Source organism: Achroia grisella, unplaced genomic scaffold (genome assembly GCF_030625045.1).
Source record: "Achroia grisella isolate CSIRO2021 unplaced genomic scaffold, CSIRO_AGI_Agris_v1 utg567, whole genome shotgun sequence".
Lineage (NCBI taxonomy): Eukaryota > Metazoa > Arthropoda > Insecta > Lepidoptera > Pyralidae > Achroia > Achroia grisella.
In genome coordinates this window covers 400,122-427,349 of record NW_026712947.1, presented here as the reverse complement: position 1 = coordinate 427,349, position 27,228 = coordinate 400,122, and the positions used below count along the sequence as shown (strand labels likewise).

At 34.6% G+C, this 27,228-nt stretch overlaps 1 protein-coding gene across 3 annotated transcripts in view; it reads left to right on the top strand.

The window, feature by feature from the left end:
• The first annotated feature begins 8,839 nt into the window (after nucleotides 1–8,839).
• Nucleotides 8,840–27,228, top strand: part of LOC131848616 (diacylglycerol kinase theta) — a 49,564-nt gene continuing 31,175 nt past the window's right edge. For all 3 annotated transcript variants that reach the window (XM_059198536.1, XM_059198535.1, XM_059198537.1), the window contains exon 1: nucleotides 8,840–8,984. In XM_059198536.1, coding sequence (XP_059054519.1) covers nucleotides 8,855–8,984 — 130 coding nt within the window. In that variant the 5' untranslated portion in view covers nucleotides 8,840–8,854. The remainder of the gene's footprint in view (nucleotides 8,985–27,228) is intronic.

Genomic DNA, 27,228 nt, shown 5'->3' with positions numbered 1-27,228 from the left:
GTTGCGTTCCGTAGACAGTAACTTTGAACGTTTCGTGACTAAATGCCGTCATACCATACATAATAATCATCATGAAATTATTATTTAACTCAGATCGCGATTTCACGATATCACTGTTCTGTTTTACGACGTCCAATTAACAGAATCATATTAGCTACACTTAAGTATTTAGAGTAATTCGATAAAGAAGCCATAATAAGTTTTTGTCAAGGTCACAGTTATCTTAATGTGTAATGAATGAGTAGGTAACAATATAATAAATATGTGATATATGTATTTTTGTTACTCGTAGCTTACAAATCACAACAAATAATAATGAAAAAGTGACCTATTTATTTCTAAAAGTGGACCGAGTAAAGCATATACCGGCAGTATATGCTTCACTCGGTAGATTCTAAATTCGATTTAATTCTTGAGCCGTTTGGAGCTATTGTATACTCTAAAATTATATACTAGATACGTATTAATTTCGTATTTCATGGTCATAGCCCAATTTATAGCATTGTAAATACCTACCAATCGACATTGTTTTTAATATATGTATGAGGTTTAGACTTAAACAAAAATTTGAATTTTAGAACAGTCCAAAATTTGAGATGATAATAATCGATAGAGTTCACTAGTTAGCTACTAACAGCCTTACTTTCTCTTCATTACCATTCTATTACCCTCCACTGATTAATTCAGCGTTGTGTCAGCTTTTTAGCTTAGACAGCTAAGGTAGTCAAGTGAGCCAATTGATTTTCATTCAGAAAATACCGCTATGATTACAGCGTGCATTTTCTGGCAGTCTTTGGACATTAATCATGCAATAAAATTTTTATTAAACTATGAAATAATTACAGAATTAATAATAATAAGCAAATTATTAAGAAACAAGATCTTTTTACTTCTTTTAATCAATAATCCCTGAATATTTTCTTCAAGCAAATAATAAGATACGATAATTTGCTTTCGTTTTTCTAAAAGCAAGCATAGTATGATTGTTTGTATTGGTCTGAGTGTTTTCTATGTATATTAAGTTCTAGCTGTACCCGCGGGTACACCCGCGTGAAATTTTAGGCTATGTATTATTCTGATGCATAAGCTATATTATTATAAAGTTTCGTTCAAATCTATTCAGTTGTTTTTGCGTGAAAGAGTAACAAACGTCCATACTTATAATATTCGCGTTTATAACATTAATAAGATATATTTACAAAAAAACAAATGTAGGTACGTAAGTATGTATATCAGTTGTCTAGTATCCATAACACAGCTTCTGTTTAGCTTGGGACTAGATGGCGCTAAGTATGTTGTCCTTTTTTATTATTATTAATTATCGTTTATATTACGATTAAATAAAAAAAATGCCTAATGCTGGTAAGTAGGTACTTATTATAATCGTATGCTAACATGCAAATTTGAACAGACGGCCATTTTCCTGATATCATGTACGTAAAAACAGTGCTTAATTCAATTATATACTCATGGCTGATTTTTAAAAACCTGTCCACAATATTGATAACTGGTGTTGTGCTCTTAGGCAGTTTTATATAACAGACGCTTTAAAGTTCTAAATAATAAATATTACATACCGATACTCCATTATTGCATAGTTCAGCAAACAATTACTTTAAAACAATTTTCAACCCGTCAGACAGATCTAAGAAACGAAAAAACTCCTAGATAATTTTTTTATAACAATTGTATGTTTTTTAATGATATTTTAAATTACAATTTGAACCTTAAATTGCTGAAAAATGGACTATGGTGGACATTATACAAAATATTAATGTCTATTATTTTATTCTTGAATAGCAATAGTTTATTGCTATTGCTGTTGTTTAAATAATAATAATCCAACCATTTATATAGCCAGGAAGAGAGAGAGAGAGAATGAAACAAAACATGTGTACATATTTCTATTATTTTAGCATTGAATAGCAAGTATAAAACTGTGTTTAAATAATAATCAAAATTTATTTTAAACAGAAACATGTGTACATCATTTCTGAGTTTATATAATCAGTACATACATATATATATATGTATATATCGACGTATATATATAATTCCAATACATACATATATATGCTATGATGTTACTTATATTACGTTAGTCTAATAAATATTACCAAAACCACAGATAACATAATATGACATACCAAAACAATTAAGAAAAAAAAAACAAAAAGAGCCTTTCCCTGCATTTGAGTCAGAGAGAGAGAAAGCGGGTAGTCTATGACATCTATATGTAAGTATGTAAGATTAAGTTAAAAACTACAATATTTAGTGTACAAGTCGTGTCAAGAAAGTTTAAAAATAATAAAACTGCTAGCGTACTGTACTCGTATTATAAAAGGTATCTAGGAATCGAAGTTCTGCTTAATTAGAGTGGCCCCTTGTCACGATTCGTTAGCGCGGATGACCCGAAATCACTTAAAAAACCTATTTGAAGTGCTAAAGGCGTAAATTGCCGTACCATTGCACGCCCTCGCTCAACGGGGTGACTGTGTAAATATAAACCTATAAAGCGCACCGACCGACTGAGCCGTGTGGATTTTCCATGAGATTAGCGATTTGCGCCCTTGTTAGAAGCCTCCACGATAACTATATGTGCCGCTTTATGTACCTACGCGGTGATTATGATGCGAAACCTTTCGGCCGTTGTCATTGAACTTTGGAATATTTTGGACTAGCTGCATCTCGCAGCGTTGCTCGCGTGAATTCGAATAAAATCGTTTTGGAGTTAGGGTATGCGTTAGTCCTTGGCGACGCGAAAGATCTTGTCCATTATACCTTTGGGTTGAGGTTGTAGATTTGGAGTAGTCAGTAGCCGGACTACAGAGAAACGCGTATGTATTTATATCATTAAATATATATTTATCCAAAGGACACAAAGTATTAATTTAATATTTAATTCATGTGTACCACATTTCAATCGAATCCATGCAGTGGTAATGTAATGTATGTTAGACTCCATTTTTCGCACTCAGCCTCTCATGTGGACTGTTATACATGTAGAGCCGAGACTACTAAAATAGCCAGTCAAGCTGTTCCCAAAAGCGCAGGTCATGTGGTGTCTTCACAGGCCTTACGGAGCGACCTCAGCGGTCCGAGGATTTGTTTTCGTTGTGTGGCCACTGCGGCTCCAGGATTATGTGAACGGCCGTTTCTTCGGCTTCAAATCAGTTCCGACAAATGGGACTGTCTGTAGCACCTATTGTGTACAAGTGTTTGTTTAAGGGATAGTGGCTCGTTATTGTCCCTGTCATTATTTTGAGATGTTGCTGTCCATACAGTGGTTCATATGTATATCCATACAGCGTGATAGTAGCAGTTGCACGGCACTAACCGCCTGATTTAATGACCCTGGTCTTCTGCACCCCCCTGAGGAGTGAAGGTTGGGGCCTAGGGGTGAGCTCCTTTTCTCCGGCATCAACTGGGGCACCGGAGGCAACAACCCCTGGGTAACTGGGTTAAGCTCCTGGGTCGGGTTCCTAAATATAACTTAAATTTTAAAATCTTAAAATTTTAGGAAAAAAATATATTTATAGTAACTTATCCTAATGTAAGAGGTAGTACCTAGGGAATGTTTTTTTATCTTTATTTTACCGCCTAATATCATGTAATGTATGTATTTTAATAGGTGAAAAACAAATGGTGCATCGGCCTGCGTGGACGGTGTACGCCGCCTGAGGGCACCCATAGAGGATGGATGAAGTTGTGTTGATGTTTTCCAAAGAGGACAGTGTGGACAACCTAACATGGTGCATGCTAGCAATGTAAGGCAATGCAAGAGGTATATCTACAGGCATCACGTGATAACGTGATCCTCATGTATTGTTGCGATTGCCGCTTACCCTCATCTATTACCCCGATTTTATTGAGAAACTCTTTCGATATGATATATTTAAAGTTTAGTTTTGTATTCTCTAATCAAAAACTATAAAACAATTTTTATATTTTTTGAATATATTTAAATATGTATCAATTTATAAATTTTTAAGTTTTATTACATATTTCAACAGATTTACAACCAAAAGCTCGTTATATAAAGTGGCCGACAAAAAAAATACTGAAACCATAGATATTACCTATACCAATTTTCAGACATCACCTCCTCACAGCAAATCGATTATGAATTATAAATTTAAGCATTTTATTATGAAGAATACTACATGTATTATTGCCATACATGTTTGTGAGGAGAAATAAATAAATCATATCAAACCAAAATTTTGTTTTAATGACGGCAGTAGTCTTGTGTATTTTTATTATTGAAACATACTCAGCGAAATGTGTGGGCGTGTCAAGTGTTGCGTTCACAAAATGGATAGTTGACAATACTTTTATATATTAAAAAAAAAGGAATAAATACATACATACAGGAATTAAATATAGGCCAAAATTGCGCCACACCGAAAGCAAGAGATATTACTTTACATTAAATATGTTTAAAAGTTTTATATAATAATAATATTTTATTTATTTCTCCTCACAAACATTGTACACATTATTATATTATATAAATTTTGTACTGATAAGATTGTAGACGATAGTCTACGAGTGTCGTAGCATTTGATAGTCAATGGCTCTACTTTATTTTGCAGTGATTTTTAGTAGTCGTATCGTGCGACTCATACCCACAATAAAATTATTCCCATTTATAATAAAATAATAACAATAACAATAATCATCTTTATTTGTCTAACAAAAACTAATACAATTGCTGTTTATATAATAATAAAATTTAAAAGTAATGAACGAGACAAAACGGTCTATAACTCAGAAGAGGCAGTGCGTCCACCCTCACTGCTATTAATGTTTGATATATTTTTCTTGGTCTATGTTATGCCTTAACTTTTAAGAAAATAGGATAAGCACCACTGAGGGTTCGAACCTCGGCTCAGGCCGTCGTAATATCGATCCCCGTTTGAATTGGACGGGGGATCGATCGGAGGGGAAATGAACTCTCTACTACTAGTGTTATAAATACACTAAGTACATGAGCAAAAGATGGCGCTGCTGATTCCGGAGCGTAATGCAGTGGCGCCCCCAATCAACTTTTTTATTATAGTCACGACAACTGACATTTTATTCCGTTAAGAAAACAATATTTATAAAAAAAAACATGATATTAGCATTTGTTTTATTTCAATCGGTATACAAAACGGTTCTGCTACAGCACAGATAACATAATATTACATTTCTACAGTGAGTTCAAGTAAATCAGCGTCTTAGCTTAATATTTTAGTTTTTTAAAATATTGTATTGCCAATCATTCCGCCCACATTTAAACCATAACCGCCAAGCACATGCCTCCGAAATCAGCCAACGCGCATGCGCCGCGCGGACCAATCATAGGTCACGACGCGCCCGCGCTTGAAACCGTTATAATGTTTAGAGAAAAAAAGAGTTTCAAAGATACTAGACTATAATGGCTACCGTTGTGATTACGTGTCTGATGTTTGTTTTTTATCGTTAAATTACTGTCATAATAACCCAAGAGTTTCACTGTAACGCTAGCCGAGTTAAAATATTATATATAAATAAAATAAATTGATATTGTATCGTCAGCCTTCAGGGTAATGATGTAATCCCGACCGATTTCGGTTACGGCGACTGTCTTCAACTCCGGTTTTGCCGTTGATGTGCTCGCCTGTGACTTATGTAGCCAATTTTGTTTCTAAAAATCCTCGCACGTTGCGGGCATGAAAGCACATCGTTCACATATTTATAGCTGATAGCCGAAGGTGGTCGGGTTTTCAGCTCGTCGCGTCTGGCATCCAGCTCAAGAAGCCATCGGTTTTCAAAGCCTTTGACGCTAGATTTAACAAGCCCTATCCACTACAGCCGTCCGGCCGTCTGCTGCTCCCACAGCGAAGGATTTATGTCGCACTGCTTCATGTGTCGCTTCAGCACATTTTTGTACCTGAGGTTTTGTCCGCCCTGCTTCCGCTTGCCTTCATCAAGTTATGAGTAAAAGATGCGCTTAGCTGTTCTTTCCTCCGTCATACGCGTCAGGGTAAGTATATGTAGGTATTTGATAATATTACGGCCTTCCTTTTTACCTAAGTGCCGTTTGACGAAAGTTTTCTGGAAATTCGTTTTATGGAAATTACGTAAGGTTTTACAACAAACTTCCAGAGCCTGTCCCCAATTTGCCAGATTTTTTTTCGGACTACTCTAATGCCGACTACTATATTGGCCGCAGTTGGCCTTTACAGCTTCAACAGTCGATAGACGGCGAGTGCAGATGGTACTTCAAACCTAACAAAAGAACTTATAAAGTGGCTGAAGGCTAACTCCCTCCTGACGGATACGACTTTATTCAGAGGGCACCGCTAGAGGTTCGGACCTCGGCTCGGGCCGTCGTAATTTCGATCCCCGTTTGAATTGGACGGGGGATCGATCGGAGTTGAGAATAATAAAATGAGCATGTAGTCACGTCAGGTAGCCCATCTTGGCAAATGGCAATTTACCACTAGTTTTCCAGGTAGATATCAACTTAACTTACTTTGCTAGTAATCATTAACAATCGCTTTCTACCCGGAATAAGATGTTTAGCCACCATGCTTAAAAAATTACTCATCCCAATTGCCAGAAAAACGATTCAAATGTCTTATAAAACATTTTCTTTGTAAAAACGCTTATTATAAAACTAAAGTATATGAGTGATAACAATGTTTTTGTAGTAGTAAGATGCCCTGATGCCAGTCCCTGCATCAGGACTGTCTTTCATCTATTCGAGGCCCTGGGGCCTGATAATGGGGCCCCTATATATGACCATAGTAATAAAGCTCTATATTGTTAGAATAGACAAAATCATTTTTTAAAATGACTCTAGAGATGTATATGGGGATGCCCTACCTTCAAAACAAACCAGGCAAAAAAAAATTTAAAAAGTCGTTATGTGATGAGGGGTTCCAGTTCTTGTTAGACATTTATAAAAAAAACAAATTGACCGTAGTCGGTAAGCAATTGTTAAGCTGATTTTCAGGCGAGAGGAGAGTAGTTATCGGTTATCCTTTGGTAATGGAGTAGTGGAGTAATGAACTGGACTACATTAGGGGGGTCCATATTATGATAAAAGTCCCTAAACAAATCTAAGAATTTAAAAAAAAGGATGTAATAAGAAGTGAGTGTAGCGTACATGCGTGGCGTCTGACGGTCGGCCGGCGGGGCCGGCGGCCGCCGCGCGCCGCTACGAGGATGCTGCGCCTCTTAAAATTGTAAACAAGAGCTTTTTCGATTGGTGGGCGGCAACGCGCACGCGCTGTATGATATGTACTTGTCACGGCGTATGTTTTTTTTATTTATTATAAAATATCCACTTTTTTTAGGACTACTCTAATGCATTGCAATGCAATGCAACTTTTCAAAACTACACTTTATAATTGGTAATTAGAAAAATTATTTTATAGTAGAATCATCAATTTTTTTGACATTTAAGATAATTTTAGTTGTTGATATCTTATTAATATTATAAACGCGAAACTTTGTGAGTATGGATGGATGTCTATTACTCTTTCATGCAAAAAAAATCAAACTAATTTTAATGTAACACTATACTTGTCTCAGTGTATGTTAACTTTACATACTAAGTAGTTTGTTACCTGTTCGCTTAGATCTTTTAAATTACGAAACGGATTTCAATGTATTTTTAGCAGTAGATAGTGATTCAAGAGGAAGGTTTATATGTGTAACACACACATATACACCCGTGCGAAGCTGGGCTTCAATAGTAGAGGAGTTTAATAGTATGAAACAGTAGTGTATAAAATCGAACGTACTCAATAACGAAATACTACTACTACCTGTATATGTAGTTTCATCACTTTATAATATGACTGATATAAAAACGTGGAAAATATTACAGACAACTAGACAATTTTTAGAGTACACATCCTATGTGGTTGTAGCTCACTCATGCGTAAACGAAATATTCCTTTGGAAAGTTTAAGTTAAGCTTGACAATAGTCTAAACTCCCCTATAAAAAAATATAATAGAATACTACCAAACTACTTTTTACTAAGTAAGACTTCCTCTTCCAAGAATAAGTAGAAGAATTATTTATAAGGCAACAATATTTAAAGTATATAAGAGTGTTTGTATTATTTCTTCTACAATGTAAACTACTATAGATGGCACCAGTGTACAACTACTTCGAATACAATTTATCTATGTTTTCATCTGTAACGCTTTCCATTTCATTTCATCCAAATTAGCTCAATGATTGATTTCATGTTCGCTATATTATTTTATAATATCTCTAACACGACAAACAGGAAGGTACAAGAATACGGACAAGGATAGATTTTGTGTAGAGACACTAAGGAAAATCTAATAGCATCGGTTCTTTTCCAGGATATCGAGAGCGACCAAAGCACAGTACAACACGAATAGAAATCATGTACCAAACCGCCTGGCTAGAGTAGATACAGAAAGCTAATTTCCTCATGTTATGGAAGAACACTTGGCACCGTGCCCAGTAATGGATGGTTATAGTACGAATATACTTGGTGATGAATACGATATTTGAGTTTATAGATACTTCGAATCATCATTCATATTGTATTTGAGCAAAATATGGGATCGAATGTTTCCAAAGATAAGAGAGGGAATCGATCCGGGGAAGCTGAACGCCGGCACGAGGTCTGTCGTTGTCGCGGAGGGCGGGTGTGCATGCGCGGCGGCGGGGTGCGGGGCGCGGGGCGGGGCGGCGGGGGCGCGTGCGCGCTGGGTCCGGGGCGCGGGCGGCAGACGCGCCGCGATGGTGGGCCGCGACAGCCGCTCGGAGAGCGCGGCGCGCCCCTGGGCGCCGCGGCATGAGTAGCGCGCCAGCCCGGCCCGGCCCGCGCGCCCGCCATGGCGCAGGCCGCGCCCGCGCCCCATCGCACCCACTCCTTCGCGAAGAAGACCTTCCACAAGCCCACGTACTGCCACCACTGCTCCGATCTGCTGTGGGGCCTCATCGGGCAGGGCTACGGCTGCGAAGGTACGCGCCGCGCATGCGCCCCACGCACGTCGATACCGGCTCCGCGCGTCCGCCGCCGGCACGACCAGCACGTTATGCAACCGGGTCCGGCGGCCGGCGACCGGCTCCGGGCGTGTCCGGCCGCGCGCCGCCCTGATCGATACCGCCTTCGTCGTTTCCGCCACGCGGGACCGCCACCGCCTCCTACCCTCGTCTCCCGATAGATCTAGATCCTCGCCGGTCCACGTGCCAGGTTATAACCCGGTGTGTTCACGAGTCTGCAAGGACACCTGTCTTTCGATGAATTCCACCCGCATTCTAAGTACATATGGAGTGTAACGTCGTAGCAGTGGACGGTAGTTCACCACGTAGAGATAAGGCATGTGACGGTGCGATGTACGGATCGATGCTGGGAGGCTCTAGATCAGTTGAAAGTCGACGGTGGCGAGCCGAGTGAACATTTTAGATCATATCGATCGATCTGTTTTGTAAGAGGTTTTTTCGTAGCGGTCGCGCGGGGCGGGGCGGGGCGGGGCGCGGCGTGCATCCCCCGCTCGTGTACCCATAGCTGTAAGCTAGATATCGTGAACGTGTCCCCACATCCCAGAAATGTGACAATGTGACGGTAAGTGACGAAGTTTTGAGTGGATGCACTGAGAACGCACATTTCCCAGTCTATGATTTCGGGCAAACAGGAGACATCTTGTTTTTACGCATTTTATTATGGTCCTGCAAGTTTTTATCTAAATATCTACAATACGGTGACTGATCAACGTCAATGGTATCCCAGGGGTATAACTAATCGATAACATTCTTATGGTTTACCTACACCCAATACTTACATAAGTTGATGCGTATCTAGGCATAGGGCTTTTGCGCACCAACGAGAACTAGCCATAACTTAAAAATTAATGAAGTGGTAACAAATTACACAATAGACCGATTTTGGAATAAGTTTATCGAACATAATGTCCCAGTACTATTGTACCTTTCGGTTTCATAATTCAGTCAATATTCAGAAATGCGATGCAATACTCACTCTAACACGTTTTCAACGCAACGTGGTGTAAATTAAAAATAAAATAGATAATTCATTAGACAATACCATCAAATTATTTATATGCGCATGAAAAATTTACTACGCAACACCATTCACATATTTCAACTTAAAAATGTAAAGTTACAACAAATAATTAAAAAGAGCATTACGCCAGTTTCTTGCTCGTTCTTGTGATGAGACAGCTTTCCGAATGAGCGATAGATTAGAAAAAAATAACTATGGCTATCTTTATTCAAATAAACTTAAGCACTTTTGAATAAAAAGTGCTTAAGTTTATTTGAATAAAGAATTTTCTATTCTCTTCAAAAACAGACACCTGGAAATGAAACATGTTTCATTAATGTAGCCAATCATCAGCTGCTTCTTCCTTATCCCCTTCATTTGTGGTCGGCATTCATATATTTTTCTCTTCCATTCATCCCTGTTCGCAGTCATCTCGTCATTTACTCGCTTTCTTACCATATCATCTTTCACACAGACCATCCATCTCTTTTTCTACCTTTCTCTGCCCTAATAACCATCCATATGTAACACCCTTTTTTCATTAATGTAGCCAATACACCGTAGTAAATTATATTCTCAAAATAAGTCACAGGAAATAGCTTTTCTTGGAAGGCTCAAACGTCTTTAAATACTCATATACTCCATACATATTATAACGTGTATGTAAAGGAATTCCATAAATAAAGGTTATAAAAAGAAATATTTTTAATCTGTATCCACATAAAGGATTAATTTTATTTCAAAATCAAAATGACTTTTTCATGTAGGTCTGTTACTGACTCTTATGATATGTCAGATCTACCGTCAGTTCTGAGTACTTTCGAGCTAAGAAGAACTGACAAGAAACTTATCCTAAAGAGCTGGTACATTTTTACAAAAATACAGATTATTTTTTAATTCTAAGAAGATAAGAGAATAGAGAGACCACCGGCATATGCTATTGCAGTTTTGTCAAAAGGAAATAGTCTAACCCGAACAGACAGTCCCTTAAGCAACTTCCGATCACGAGTACGACGGATGATGATTTCTTGGTTACAGACGTTAAATAAGCCTACTCGATCAGTAATTACTCTGTAATCTCTTATTTCTAACCTACGTCATCAACACAAACTATAGTTATTGTTCATTATGATTTTGGATGCGATAATTATAGTTTAATAACATTGCAATAAACCATAATTAAGACTAACATTAATAACAGCCTAAAATATCTGCTTTTGTTGGCTGTGTCTTATTTACTATTTTTTTTTATGTATAATAATGGAATCGTGCTCCTGACTGCGCTAACGGTTTACGCAGGCGGGGCACCAGTGGAGGATGATAAGACGAAAATGAGGTCAGGTCAGTTGGTCCATCGTGGTAAAGTCATCATGAATTTATAACGAAGGTTTCCAGGGATACCGCATGGAAGTCAACCTGACACGGTACATTGCTAGCAATGAGATTATTAATCCACATTACTAACAACCCCTTTCTGCCCTGTATTTACTATTTACTGTATTCAAGCTCATCAAATATTTTTCCTCATCATTACATAGTATAAAATAAAGTCGCTGTCGCTGTCTGTCCGACCCTATAAGCCCTGTATGCTTAAATCTTTAAAACTATGCAACGGATTTTGAAGCGGTTTTTTTAAAGAGATAGAATGATTCAAGAGGAAGGTTTATATATATAAAACATGTACACCTGTGCGAAGGTGGGGCGTGTAGTAAGTAATGTATGAAATATGACATGTTTTAGTAAAAGCGGAAAAACTTGATTTCTTGTTTGTAATGGATAAACTAAAGGAATATATATCAGGCTTTAAAAATTCATGCTGCTATAGAAATTATATAGCTATGGCCGCGGTTTCATCCGCATGAAATTTATAGCCTATAGGTTATTCTTCATGAAAATCAGTTCAGGTAGTTTTTGCGTGAAAGAGTAACAAACATTCATCCATACTCACAAACTTCGCGTTTATAATATTAATAAGATATTTTAGAAACAAATTTGGAATATAGGAACTATTTTGTTTAAAAAAGTGAGATTAGAATGGCACACTACAATGATTGCACCCGTATGAAGCCGGCGGAACAGAATAAAATTGCTTCGAAAATACTGTTTTAACTGATAAGATTTCTTGTTCACATTGTTGAAAAACATTGTAGCATATAAGATATATGTAGGTTTTAAAAAATGTTGGTCGATGGGTATTAATCTGTAAAAGTAAAGGAAATCCATTGAAAATTATCGATCTAGTCCCATCTAAGCAGAGCTTGTGTTATGAGTATTCATATAAATACTTAAATATTTATTTTGTAAATACATATATAAAATACATGAAAAACACCAAGACCGCTACAAACAACAGTACTGATGAATGATTATGCCGCAAGGAATCGAAGCCGTGACTATCGGAAGTAAATCGTTAGACGCAATTCTTTAACTGTCGGTAGTCCTCGTTGTAACATCAAATAATCATTTTAATTTCATCAATCATCCAGAAGAAATTTACATCACAACTTTTTTGGTGAGATAAAAAATATTCAGTTATATAATTAGAATTTGATTCATAAAGTTGTTGACTTTATGAATAAAATTAAAATTTATTATGTAATTTTCAATAGGTTTCATTCTTTTAGCGGTATCGCAAATTGTTTTCTCGGACCTATAGTATAAAAAAATAAATGCACTTGGCTAAGAATTGGCAACAATCCAGTTATTACTAGAAAAAAAACAAAACGTTATAGTGCATGTTTAGTAGTTGGTAATAACACAATATTAAAATAAAAAATATATAAGTTCAAACGAGCATTAGATAAGTATCACGCCTATTCTGGGCTGAATATATGTTCTAAAAATATCACACATTTAAAAATAACTAGTTTAAAAAATAAGCTATTTCACGTAATTAGAAATACAGGATAACCACAAAATCACCAAAAACAGCCTGATATCATCATTTTTAAACACTATTATTATCCTTATTCATGGATCTAACCGCTGTCAAATTCAAAGGGGGATCAAAATTACGTTTGAGCTGAGGTTCGAACCCCTAGCGATGTTCTCAGACTAAAGTCGTATGCGTCAGGCACGAGCTGGCCCTCAGCCGATCTATAAGTCTTTCCACGGATATGAAGTGCCATCTGCACTCGCTCCCTGTCGTTCGGTGAAGTTATAAAGGTCAGCTGTAGCAAGTAACATTAGATAAAAAAAGATCTTTGGGGCCAACAGCATCAGAATGGTCACAAAAATGTCTTCCATAGCAATTACTAAGAGTTATGATGATAAAATGATCAAAAATCATGAGTCATTATCAATTGTTGTTTCCCAATACTACTTTGCGTTAACATGCATAGTATCTACTACATATAGTAGTACCTACACATTTTCCTAATAACATCGTGAAAAGTATAGCAGTTGAATAAGAAATAGAAATAATAATTATTCAACTAAATGGAGTTAATTTGAATAAAGAATATTTCTATTCTTCAAGCACTTCTGAAAAGTCATATTTTTTATTCTACCACTCATTGGAAATGCAGACTCATCATAAGACAAACGGCCAAGAAACTTGTGTGTTGCTCTTTGAGATAAATATTATTTTAAATAAATAAACATACAGTAACAAGTAAGAGGCATGCGATAATCAACATAGAAACCGCTACGCACCCATTCTTAGTGCAATCAAATAATATTGTCAGCGCAGTAAAATTTAAGTATTTTCTACAAAAACATTATTATCAATCTTAAATTATCTTTATAAAATACAATATATTTGAATTTTTTTGACTTAAATTTTGTAACGAACTATAATTCGAAGTTAAATTTACTAATTTTAGTTAGTAGTTTTAGTTCACTAATATTCTAAATGTCAAACTGGACTTGTCTTTCACTTTACTACCTTTTCACAATTAAATGTGTATTATAATAATAATGAGAGTACCTACATTTAATTTTAAATTTTCGACCAATGTAATAAGAGAGGTATATTTAAACAATTTAAATCGATTACAAAAAGTAGAATACATTGTATGTAAAAAAATCAAATCTATAAACAATATTAAATACAAAACAAAATCATTGATTATTATATAATAAAGACCACAAAACAAAATATTATTTGTGTATTATGAATAAAACTACATAATAAAACAGACGATCTACGCGTAGCAGTTCGTAGCACAAGCTACAGCTCGTAGTAAGCAAGACCTCTCGTCTACACTCACGCTGAGGTCTACGTAGCATCGACGGCGACGTAGCTGTGAACCGCGTAGCTGCGTAGGTCTCCATATACTACAATAGCTTGTAACGCTTAGAGAGAGTAAATCAATTTACAACGCTACATTTTTTTAAATTATTTTGATACTTATTAGAGCTACAATAGTAATATAGTAATCTTAGGACAATTCACACAGCGCCATCTAGACCCAAGTTAATTGGCTAAAGCTTGTGTTATGGGTACTAGATAACTGATACATACACATAGATTTTTTTTTTGTAAATACATACATATTATACATAGAAAACACCCAGACCAATACAAACAATCATAATCATGAATACAAATGTTTGTGCCGGGCGAGGAATCGAACCCGCGACCATCGGTCGTAAAGCGGTGTGTTACACCGCTAGACCACCGAGGTCGTCTTGTAGTATTTAGAGAGAGAGTAACGTCATTTTTATTATTACATAGGAGATATTCATTTTAGAATTTCGCATTTTTTTTTAAAGTTTTAATATACCTGGACAATTCACACAGTATAATCTAGACCCAAGCTAAGCAGAGCTTGTGTTATCGGTACTACACAACTGATATATGTATACATAGAAAAACATATACATTTTTTGGTAAATACGTAATATACATAGAAAACACCCAGACAAATACAAACAATCATACTCATAAATGCAAATGCTTGACTATCGGAATTAAACCACTAGAACACTGAGGTCAACAAATCAAATGTCAAATCTTGATATTTGCATAAACTTTATGATATATTTATTGACTATTGACCCGCCGTCACCTGAATTCGTGTAACACATAACTTGGTGTTTGTATGTGTTAAAATAATATGTAGCCTATATCATTCTGTAATAAAATACTTTTTAATAACTATTAAAGAATTAACAGTGCAATGATTCCAGTGTTTATGTTTATTTTCCTTAAAACAAAAAGCTATCTATACGTTATATAATATAGACTCATTTTTTTATACTATGATGATGACAAATAAGCATACGGCCCATCTGATGGTAACTGATTACCGTAGCCTATAGACGCCTGAGATACTATATATACATATACAATAATACATGATGATTTCATTTGTTAAGTGGTTTTTTAAATTACAATAAGCAGTTAGTAGTACCCCAAGAGGCAATAAAATATTTTAATTACTTACAATGTAAAATTATTGTAATTTGTTACCTAAGTATATAATGTTACATGTAAATATAGATAACTGATAGGTTTATTATTATTTCAATTTAACTTGTCTTATTCATTACTATATTTTCCACTTTCATCATATATCTATACATATAAATAAAATTGAAGTGTCTGTTTGTAATATTGAAATATCAGTTTTTTACTACATGCATATGAATATATATAGGGTACATATACCAAAATAACATTATTTATAATTTTTGTCGGTCTGTTTGTTCCGGCTCATCTCTGAAATGGCTGGATCGATTTTGACGGAACTTTTTTGGCAGGTAGCTGATGTAATAAGGAGTAACTCAGGCTACTTTTATTTTAGAAAAATAAAGTTAAATTTCACGCGGACGAAGTCGCGGGAACTAGTTATAAATAAATGTGCCAAAAATGCCACGACATTATGTGTTATATATTCGTGTATTAATTTATTTTGTAGAAAGTAAAATGTTTTTGAACTTTTTTATGGAGAACAAATACTTAATCAATACGTACGTACGTAATCAGAGCTTGTGTTATATGTTATAACAATGATATAAATGCTTAGATGTTTTTTTTTTGTAAATACATGCATAATCTTAATAATATTACAAACGCGAAAGTTGGTAAGTATGGAAGGATGTTTGTTACTCTTTCACGCAAAAACTATTGAACGTATTTTGATGAACCCTTACAGTAATATATACATCAGAATCGCATGTAGGCTATAAATTTCACGCGGGTAAAACCACGGGCACAGCTAGTACACATATAAAACACCCAGACCGATTGATCAATTGACCATCGCCTCGTCATAACACTGTCTGTTCTTAATACAAACTCTTTGTTATTGTTTGTATTAAACTTGTATCTTTGTTTTGTTGAAATAAAGCAAATGAATAAACAAGATCTGACAGTGCAGAACAGTGCACACCCACACACACAGTGCACAATAATTCCAGCAACACATTATTCTGACTGGTTGACGTCCCAACACTATCTCGACAACATGTCGCCCGCCGACAATAGACAAACGCCGCAGCTCACAATATACCATAGACAATACCCGTCCGTAGTTCCGACACGCTTGAAAATGGAACAGCATTGTTGGCTCGAGAGAGATGATAAGGATGTTGTGATGTGTGTTATGGAACGGCTAACTTTATTGTTCGCGCCTTTAGTGGAGCGTTTTCTTTTGCCAAGATAGCGTAATTTTGAATGTCGGACGCTTTGCATTGTGCTGTTCTTTTCATAGGATGATGTTATTGTTATAGTCGCTTGCACCATAGATATTTTAACGCAGTTCATAGATCATAGAGAAACTGCAAGCAATGTTTTATGAATTAGAAGAGATATTCGACTCTAAATTAACTACAGTACACGAAACGGAACTTATTATAATTAAAAAACAAAAATCAAATAATTGTTGCAACATGGAGGCATCAATTTACAAAATAACAATACAATATTTTATTTTGTTACGTATTCAAGTAACAATGACTATTTTTGTCCATAACATTAATTAAAATAAAACTAGGATACTATTACATTGTTAAAAGTTAACAATAGTTTAAATTCTTTATTACTAATAATAGTAATATTATTTTATTAGTGAAATTCACGTAACTATTTTATATAACATTCATGTTCGAGTAATGACATACATACTAGTAAATAGTAAAATAAATAAAATAACTGAAAACGTATCGTATTACACGATAACTTTGTCAATACCACGCCGATTTTGATGAATATTTCATTTCCTCCGATTCTTACTACTTTCTCTTCTCAGATGTTTTTTAATTAAAAATATCATATAATCTTATCTTTCTTTCTCTTTCTATCTTTGTTATCCTTAATCTCAATTACTTTTAATGGCGTTATTCTTTTATTTATTTATTCCCTTGCTTACTTTTACTTGTAGTCTTGAATTGTTAAATTCTCATTTACTGACATTTCAAATAACGCCTTCTAAATTAAATTAGATACTTTACAGTTAAGTACATAGACATTTTATTCTAGAAGTAGCAACCATATTGCACTTGGGACTTTCTTAATTGAAAATCTACACTTCATAGAGCTGTTTTTCCTTACCGTACAAGCGAAAAACAACTCTATACGAATAACTATGAAGTAGAGAATCAAGTGCCCGGTGGGCGTCCCATATATGAGGATATAAACTAAATTCATATGTATCTTTTGTTCTATTATAATCTGCCCATAACAACGACATAATAGTGACGCATCTATTTCCGTACTGTTTATATTTACCTTATAAATTCTGAGAAAGAGATTTTGCATACCATAAAACGTGTGGGTAAACCCACATATGTAGGAAAACCTATCTATATACCTACAAATATATTAATTCAACTAACTGGACTATTTAAATGAACATGTACAAATGCTACCCCGCCTCTGCAGCGCGTCACATATGTTTGTGCAAGAGCGCACAGACGATTTCTGTGCTATACGGCAGAAGCGAATATCATCCCTATTAGGCAGAGTGCGGGCGAGTTCCAACAGTGTCCTGAAGGCAATTGCTTGTAAAGTAGACTGTCCCATTCTAAGACACTGGGTGGGACAGGTAATACGTCAAAAATTACATTTTTATTTAGTTTCCATTTTGTTTTATTTTTTATTACTAACATACTCGTAGGAACTAATCAACAAATTAACGAAAAATAAATAAGTGGTTAATATATATTTCTATTTATAATATGTATGTACAACAACCTCGGTGGTCTAGCGGTTTAGAACATCGCCTTACTTCCGGTGGTCGCGGGTTCGATTTCTCGCACAGCACAAACATTTGTATTCATGAGTATGATTCTTTGTATCGGTCTGAGTGTTTCTATAATATGTATTTATTTACGAAAAAAATATCTATGTATTTGTATCAGTTATCTAGTACCCCATAACACAAGCTTTAGCTAGCTTAACTTGGGTCTAGATGGCGTTGTGTAGATTGTCCTGAGATGATTATTATTATTATATGAGTCCAAGTTCTCGTAAACTAATAGGTTACTTACAATTGTGACATGAAATACTAGCTGCCCCGCGCAACATCGTCTGCGTCACATTTACTTAACATTTGTCATAATAGTTCGTCCAATTTACATAATATCTTATTAAATTATAGCCTATGTCCTATTCTGATGTATAACCTATATTACTGCAAAATTTCATTAAAATCCGTTCGGTAGTTTTTGCGTGAAAGTAACAAACATCCATCCATACTCACAATCTTTCGGCATTAAATTTCAATAAAAAATATAGCCTATATGTTATTCTGATGCATAGGCTATATTACAGGAAAGTTTCATCACATTCAGTTCGGTGGTTTTTGCGTGAAAGAGTAACAAACGTCCATACTTACAAAATTTCCCGTTTATAATATTATATATATATATATATTAAAGCTAAGATTAAGATGAAGTATAAATATGAAAATAAAATAGTCTAATTTTGCCTCTATGTAATATTTTAGACAATATAATACAAAGAGGCGCCGTATCGCCCGTTCTAAATATAAACCGCCTTGCACTTGCAAACAGTACCTATATAATGTAACTCCGCTGAACTACCATCCGGGGCTACGCCCGCTGTATGTAGGCCAGCAGTGACGTCACACCCTGATGACCCACTTCCAATGCCATTGAGGGACGCGCGTCAATGGTGCCCCCCCCCCTCACTCCGAAAACACAGCGCATTGCACACGGTGCTGTAGAGGACTCGGTCGGAATCGGTACGATTTCGTAATTGTTAACCGAATTTTTGCATTGTAAATTGTACTCTATGTTTTTTTAATAATAAAGTGTTTATTGCAATAACAATTTTGTGGGATATACAATGTTTCTATTGTACAGGCCTGTCCTAAATGAAAATTACATATAATATCGATTTGGTAACAACTTTTAGGATTACCAATACACCAATATTTGCACAATGTTCTTATTACTTAATTTAAAAAGTCATATACTCTATGAATGAATTCGTACTCTATGAATTAAGTAATAATCGTCATACATGAATGGACAGAATTGTAGACGGCAAAATGAACCTGTTACGAGTATGTACTTCTTGTCCTACATTAGATTAGGCCTGTCCCGATTTGATAATAACTTTTACAATTAACAGTACACAAATCGTAGCCTTAATTCCTATTACTTAATTTTAAAAAATTAGATACTCTATGAATTTTGTACTCTATGAATTATGAATATCTATGAATGAGAATAATCGTATTGAATACTACATGGACAGTATTGTAGACAAAATGAATTTCTTATGTACTTCCTGATCATAGTTATTCTTCCATTAACCTAGAATGTACGCTCCCACGCCAACAAAGTAACAAAGGGCACTTTCATTCAGCAACTGCACTCTCCTACAATACACCCGTATATATTATTTGCAGCCGCTGCTCTGGACGCCACTGTGCCGAGTTCAACGTCATACGTTGGCATATTTTGTGTCTATATTAATTCTTGTTTACTAGATATATTGACTACTCATGACTAAAACGGATTTATTTTTTGCCTAAGGAACTTAATAGTAAAAAAAATCTATCATAGAGTATGTACCGTTGAGTATTCACACATGATTATTTAAAAGAGCAACACGCAAGATTCTTGTTCATTCTTCTTGTGATGAGACAGATTTCCGTATGAGCAGTAGTTGAAAACAAGGATAACTGTGACTATTCAAAAGTGCTTAAATTAGGTTAATTTTAATAATGCATTTTCTATTCTATTCTATCTGACATTTTTGAATTAAATAATAGGAACATTGTGTAACAATTTGTGTAAGTAAGTAAGTAGGAGCTACACGCAAGTTTCTTGCTCATTCTGGTTGTGATTAGTTACTTTCCGAATGTGTGGTTGAATAAAAAATATGACTATTCAAAAGTGTTTCTTAGAATAAATATTATTTATATCCCGTAATATCATGTAGCTACCTATAAGTTAGATATAGCATGTTTATGGATTAAGTATTGCTGGTTTTTAGTCGTTTCAAAATAGCATGTAATTAGAAAGTCTTTGTTTCGTTTGGCGGGTGAGATATGTCAGTCAAATTAGGAGGCATATCATCTTAGTTCTCTATAATGGCAACGTGGCGTGAGTTGTACTACATATTTCACGTTTATGGTGTTCTTTTATAAAGAGGATGTTTGTTATTTGCCATTAGATAGAGAGGCTGTAAAGCCCAGTTGAGGCCTACAGCATAGAGTAGTCCTAAAAAATGTCATTAAGTTGTTTGCCGTTCCTGTAAAAAAAGTGCTTAAAACTGGTTGTTTCTTTAAACTCATCTACGTGCATTTAATATTGCTATTATAAAATCTTCCTATACTCTCATTGATAGTTGAAAAAACTACAAAAACAATAATTTGTTTTGATTGGTCATTAAAATAATGTTTGGCAATGAGCTATATATGTAGGTCAAACACGGTACTCGCACAATAGCTCTATTTATATAGTGTAATCTAAAATAACACGTTAGTATTCCTGTACGGACGGACAGAAATAAACGCAGTGTACGTATAGGTAGGTGGGTATGTTAGTTGTATTGAAATCGAGTTAACATAGTATCACGCCCTACTTACTATACTGCCGTACGCGTTTAAATGTAAAGGTTTAAACATTTAATATTACAATATTACCTACTGTGCTATAATATATGTTATATATATAATATATATATACATATATGTATATATAGTTATATATTATACTAGCTGACTTCGCAAAAACTTGTTTTGCCATTTAAATTAAAATCGCTATTCAAAAAGACGGGTTGGTGATAGAAGGGTGAAAATTTTGGATTGTATGTATTTTTTAATGCCACATTATAAATATATTTAAAAAAATTGACCAAAAATTAGAAATAATATGTTAGGGGTGGTTCACTTATCACTTAGGGGTATGAAAATAGATAGTAGCCGATTCTCAGACCTCTGAATATGTGTATAAAAATTCATAAAAATCGGGAGAGCCGTTTCGGAGGAGTATGGTAACTAACATTGTAACATGAGAATTTTATACGTATATAAAAATATATTAGGAAATTTCAATTAAATATTTATTTAAATTTAATTATTTATTATATCACTACAACATTAACATATATTTTAATATATAAAATACTTGTATCGCATTTTATGTTACCAAACTCCACCGAAACGGCACTACCAATTTTTATAAAATTTTGTGTGCATATCGGTTAGGTCTGAGAATCAGCCAATATCTGTTTTTATAACCCTAAATGATAAGAGCGACCACCCCTAAAAATTCTTTTTTCTTTATTTAACCAACATAATTATGTAATATACATAAACATATTATACAAAATATTAATACATTTTAACTACAATAGTATACAAAAAATATGAAATTATTCATATATTATTTATATAAAAACGATATTGTACGCATCTATCAACGTAATATTTTATCGAGATAACCAGCTTCAGATAAATTTCACATGAGATAAATATCTTGTGAATTCACTTGTTCAGAAAAGGGACGTCACGCCGTAACCAGGTCGCTCCAGCGCACCAAACTGTGTCACCCGTGACGTCAGAGGGAACGATGCGCGCGCTTCTCGCTTACGGATTAGCGTTTGCTTCGATTCCTAATTCGATTTTTAAAAATGGAACGTGTGTAATTGCATCCTATGCTATTATTTGTTTTTAAAAAACTTATAATTCATAGCGCTGACAATATTATCTGATTGTACAAAGAATGAGTGCGTCCAAAAAAAGATTCAATTGTCGTATAAAATACTTTTTTATAAAAAAAGCTTATTACAAAATTGAAGAGTTTGTAAATGATAATAATGTTTTTGTAGAAAAAAAACTTAAAATTCATAGCGCTGACAATATTATCTGATTACACAAAGAATGAGTGTGTAGCGGTTGCTATGTTGATTATCACATGACTCACTTGCTGCTGTGTATTTATTTATTTAAAATAACTTTTATTCAAAAGAGCAACACGCAAGTTTCTTTCTCGTTCTTCTTATGATGAGTCTGCTTTCTGAATGAGTGGTAGAACCAAAATATATGACTACAAAAGTGCTTGTATTGAGAACAAAGATTACTAGACTAGTTCTATTTCTACTAGCTAACCCTGCGAACTCTGTTCCACCTCAGAATTAAATATACATCAAAAGTTTTTTGAATTTTCGTCACAATAAATTTCGGAACGCACCCTGTTTGATAGATACGATGAGTTTGAATGGGAAAATAAAATTGTTGATTTGCTATGTGAATTGCTTGGCTTGGGTTTTTTATTGCTTATTAGAAATAATAATTATCATTATCAAGTTTAATTGTATATAGACTAAATTTAAGTTGATTTGTCATCTTAATCAGGTGACCTTCACTTATTTTTTTCTGAAAATTAGAAGCATGTCTTTGTTTTTTCCTCACACAAAGATGTTTGCATGGATTTTATTTATGTTTCTTTCGGGGTAGTTTTTTTTTATTAATAGAATCCGTAATGAATGGTTTCGAAAATGTTCAAATGACATATCTTATCTGTGGATCAAGGGAACCAAAATGGAGTTCCTCCTTAGAGGTAGCAAAGAAATTATTTTTTTAAATATACATCAATGTCAGCTACAATCACAGTTTTTGTAGCGTATCATCATAGCAAATGGTCCCTTTGAGTAATTTTCCTAAGAGTGGTACCTATTTCTACATAAATTATGTACATTTGACATTTGCAGTCCAAGTCCAATTTCCCAACACTACAATATAACCGTAAATATGTGAGTTTAAACGGTCCGTTAACGTCACGAGCGTCACGTTAACTGCCAGTTATTTTTAACTGTGTTTACAGTCATGTCTCACTCCATTCAAACACTATAATCTAAACTATTTATATGACCCTTATATTATTCGAATACTAAAACCAAATAAAAAATAATTACCGTCAAGCTCGGTAGTGCCTACTTTAATTAAATATTGTATGAATGCACTATATAGTAGTAGACTTTATACAAAATAGTCTGCAAGGGGTGCCCTCGTCTCACAAGTTTCATATGCCAAGGAATTAGTCTTGAAAGTTTAGCGGTTGAACACACCACTTTACATTCGATGGTCGCGAGTTCGATTCCTCGCACGGAACAAACATTTGTATTCATTAGTATTATTATCAATCTGGATGTTTTCTATGTATGTTATGTATTTTCAAACAGGATCTATGTATTTATATCACTTTCTAGTACCCATAACACAGGCTCTTACATCCCTCAATGGCTTGGTTTCAAATTTATACTATGTCTATGTTTTTGGGGAGAAAATAAATATATTTTTATTTTTTATAAAATCTTTGCACCATGCGAGAAATCGAACCCGCTACAATCGGTAGTAAAGCAGTCATTCATGTATATTGGCGATTGTTACCAGTTACAATGATGAAATTCGTTAGTTTGCCATTTCACTAAACAATATACTGTTTATTTGGTTTACTAACTCGAATTTAAGTGCACGTGTCGCATAGTTCGGGCACGTTCATCTTTTGATCGGTGCGTACGATCGTAAACCGTCAGTGTTTGTTGTTGTTACATTGTCTTCAATACTCCCGGACCTGGGATCGTACCCGGATATGGAAAGTGGTCCTTGGTTATTTTTAAATCTGCCGATTACCGGTAGTTTTAAGTATACCGTCGTAATTGTAATATGAAATCAATTTTAATGTTAGTTATATCCAGTAACATTTGTATGTTTATGCAATTAATATTAGCAATTGGTACCGTCCTTATGAGAATAGGTCAAAAATGACAATGCAATTAAGTAATTTCTTACCACTTAAGCAAATTTTTATAAAAAAATTTGTTTGTTTTCCAAACTAATTACAAAATGTATGTACCAGTAAAGTTTATTATTTTCTCAACTAGAAGGAAACGAACTGAATAGTAGGGATAGTTACAAAAAAATACTTGCTTTAAGTGGTAAGAAATTTATTTATTTATTTTTATAACTTTAATGCACATAATATTAAAGTACATATGGCGCATTATCTACCACTCAACCATGGGTGGTGCAGAGAATAATTGTTGGCGGTGCAAATATAAATATATTAAACGATATACTTAATATATATATGAATAAATAACTACATATAAATAATACACATAAACAGAAATAATTAAATATCATTGTCATTTTTGACCTTTATTAATATATAAACAAATAAAAAACTATTTATAATGAGTAAGTACCTTTTCATTCAACCGCTGTCACTAGGATAATTTAGTTTTAAATTTTTCGAATAATTATAATTTTTAATATTTGCAGGTTTGTTTTCTCTTCTTATAGCTGCTATATTTGCAAGTTGTTATTCACGTAATATTAATATTGAAAGTTTAGTCCGTATCACAAACCAATAAAACATTTTTTGTGTAAAATAGTGTACGTTATTGTTTTAAAATAAAAACAGATTGTTACATTTTTGAAATTTTTAGTTATTTGGGATTAAGGTGACAATTGTTATAAATTAAAGTGTTAATTGCTCTGTGCTCAATGTGCTAATTGCAGGGTTTCCATGGTCGTAAAAATACTTAATAAAAAAAAGATTGCAGTGTTCTCTAAGTGTCATAGAAGTACGTGTATGCACGGCCATCAAAACATTTTTTTAATTTGAATATAGTTGCAACAACTACTGCTTTTCCTAGAACACAATTCGAGCACAGTGGTGGTTAAATAGATATAAAATTGCTTAGAATCCGGGACAAATCGCATGGTACTATCTAGTCCGAAACATCTATGCGTACCAAACAACTAATCGAAATACTTGGACACATTTGTTTATGTAACATAATATACATAGAAAACACCAGGCCAGATACAAACAAACAAACTCATGAATACAAATATTAGTACTGTGTGACGAATCGAACCCTCGACCATCGGAAGTAAAGCGGTAGTTTTAGCGGTAGTTTAAACCGCTAGACCACCGAGGCCGTCATAATAATCATATTGACAGATACGAATGTTTCAAGACTTCAACAACGACCGCTAAAACCGCAAAACTAAACGGTATTACGTTCATAATAAAATATTGCTGGTTATTGAACGCAAACTAATCTAGTAAACAAGATGCAAAGGCAACCATGTATACAGCCAAAGCTCCCGATGGGATAGAGCACAGAACACCAATATCCTAGCGGAGGATAGAGGCAGAGCCACCCGCGGCTAAGTCAAATTCGAATGTGGAGGTGGGCCGCCATTGGCCCGAGCTTGTGACGTCAATGCCGACCTCCCGCCGCGCCCGCCCGCGCTCCGCGACACCCGCCGAAGGCCGCGCCGCTCGCTTCTGAAAAATAATTTTCGGACGGTATGATTTTTTTATGTTTGACGACCCTTCTTCGCTCTGTGGATAGTTTACACGATAACCACAGAATAATTAACACGTTTTGTAAGTGTTGCCAACACCCTTATGAGAATTAAGCCAAAATGGAATATATGTGACTATCTTCTAACGCGAACATAATATTTTAAAATTTTGCTATTTTTGGTTTTGAGTTTTGGGATTAGCAACTTCTCTCTAATACGTTACTACTAATATTACTACTATTACTACTAAATTGCAATTACACAGTAGTTGCGCAATCAATATTCTTTTTGATTGGGGGTTTTGTGCTATTGTCAGGTGCTTAAGACCTGTGTAACTGCGACCTGCATAGATCTATTGTGCTCGCCCTTTTCCAAAGTTCGCTGCCTAGACCAGGGACTAGAATTGAAGGATATTCTTAGGAGCGATGATTTTTACACTCCTACACTATACACTCTATACTCCTACACTCTATGTGTATACTTTCCAAAGGAGATATTTAGTTTTTCAGTCAGTGTCGTATATAAATGTTATAACGGCAGAGGAAGGCCGAAAAACAGATAAGAAACACTGTGCACTGTGGGAAAGATGATATTATGGCATGAAAGGGAGCAATTAACGAGATGACTGCGAACAGAGATGAATGGAAGAGAAAAACATATTACGCCGACCACAAATAAGTGAGATGAAGAAGAAGCAGATGATGATTATGATGATGGAATCTATACGATAACCGTGTTCACTTAGATGAACTACCTGCCGAAATTTACTCGAGAGACTACATAAATTCGTGCTTCAAAAAAGATATATTAAGATTTCGTCAGGGTTGGCAACGCGCACGTGACACCCCTGTTCTTTCAGGCGTCTATAGGCTACAGTAATCGTTTACCATCAGATGGGTATGTCAGAATGGTACGTTTGTTTGCTACCATCGTAATATTAAAAAAACCTTTACTGCTTTGAAAAAAGAAAAGCCGGTATAGTTTCCCAAACCAAATTGTTTTGTTTTAATTGAGTCGGATTTTCATATGATAATTAAACCGTAAAAATGAATAAAAGTAATAAATAAACTCAAATAATAGGTATTTAACCGATTTTATAAACTGCATATAATAATATTTTTTTAAATGTAGAGACCCTTATCATAATCGCACTCGGGCAAAGCCAGGGCACGTGTCGATGGAGATTCCTCACCAAAAAGTTATAAGGTGTTGTAATGTCATATTTACTGCATCATTATATTATTATTTTTTAATTATTGTATCTTGTAAATAAATAAATAAAATAAAAGAGGCTGTCCCCTCTTACTCTAACTAACGGACTCAATATGATAATCTAATAATAAGAAAGATTATTTGTCTTACTTTATGTTAAATAATTATAATAAATAATAATCTCAGGACAATTAAAAAAGCACCATCTAGGCCCAATTTAAGCTAGCTAAAGCTTATGTTATGT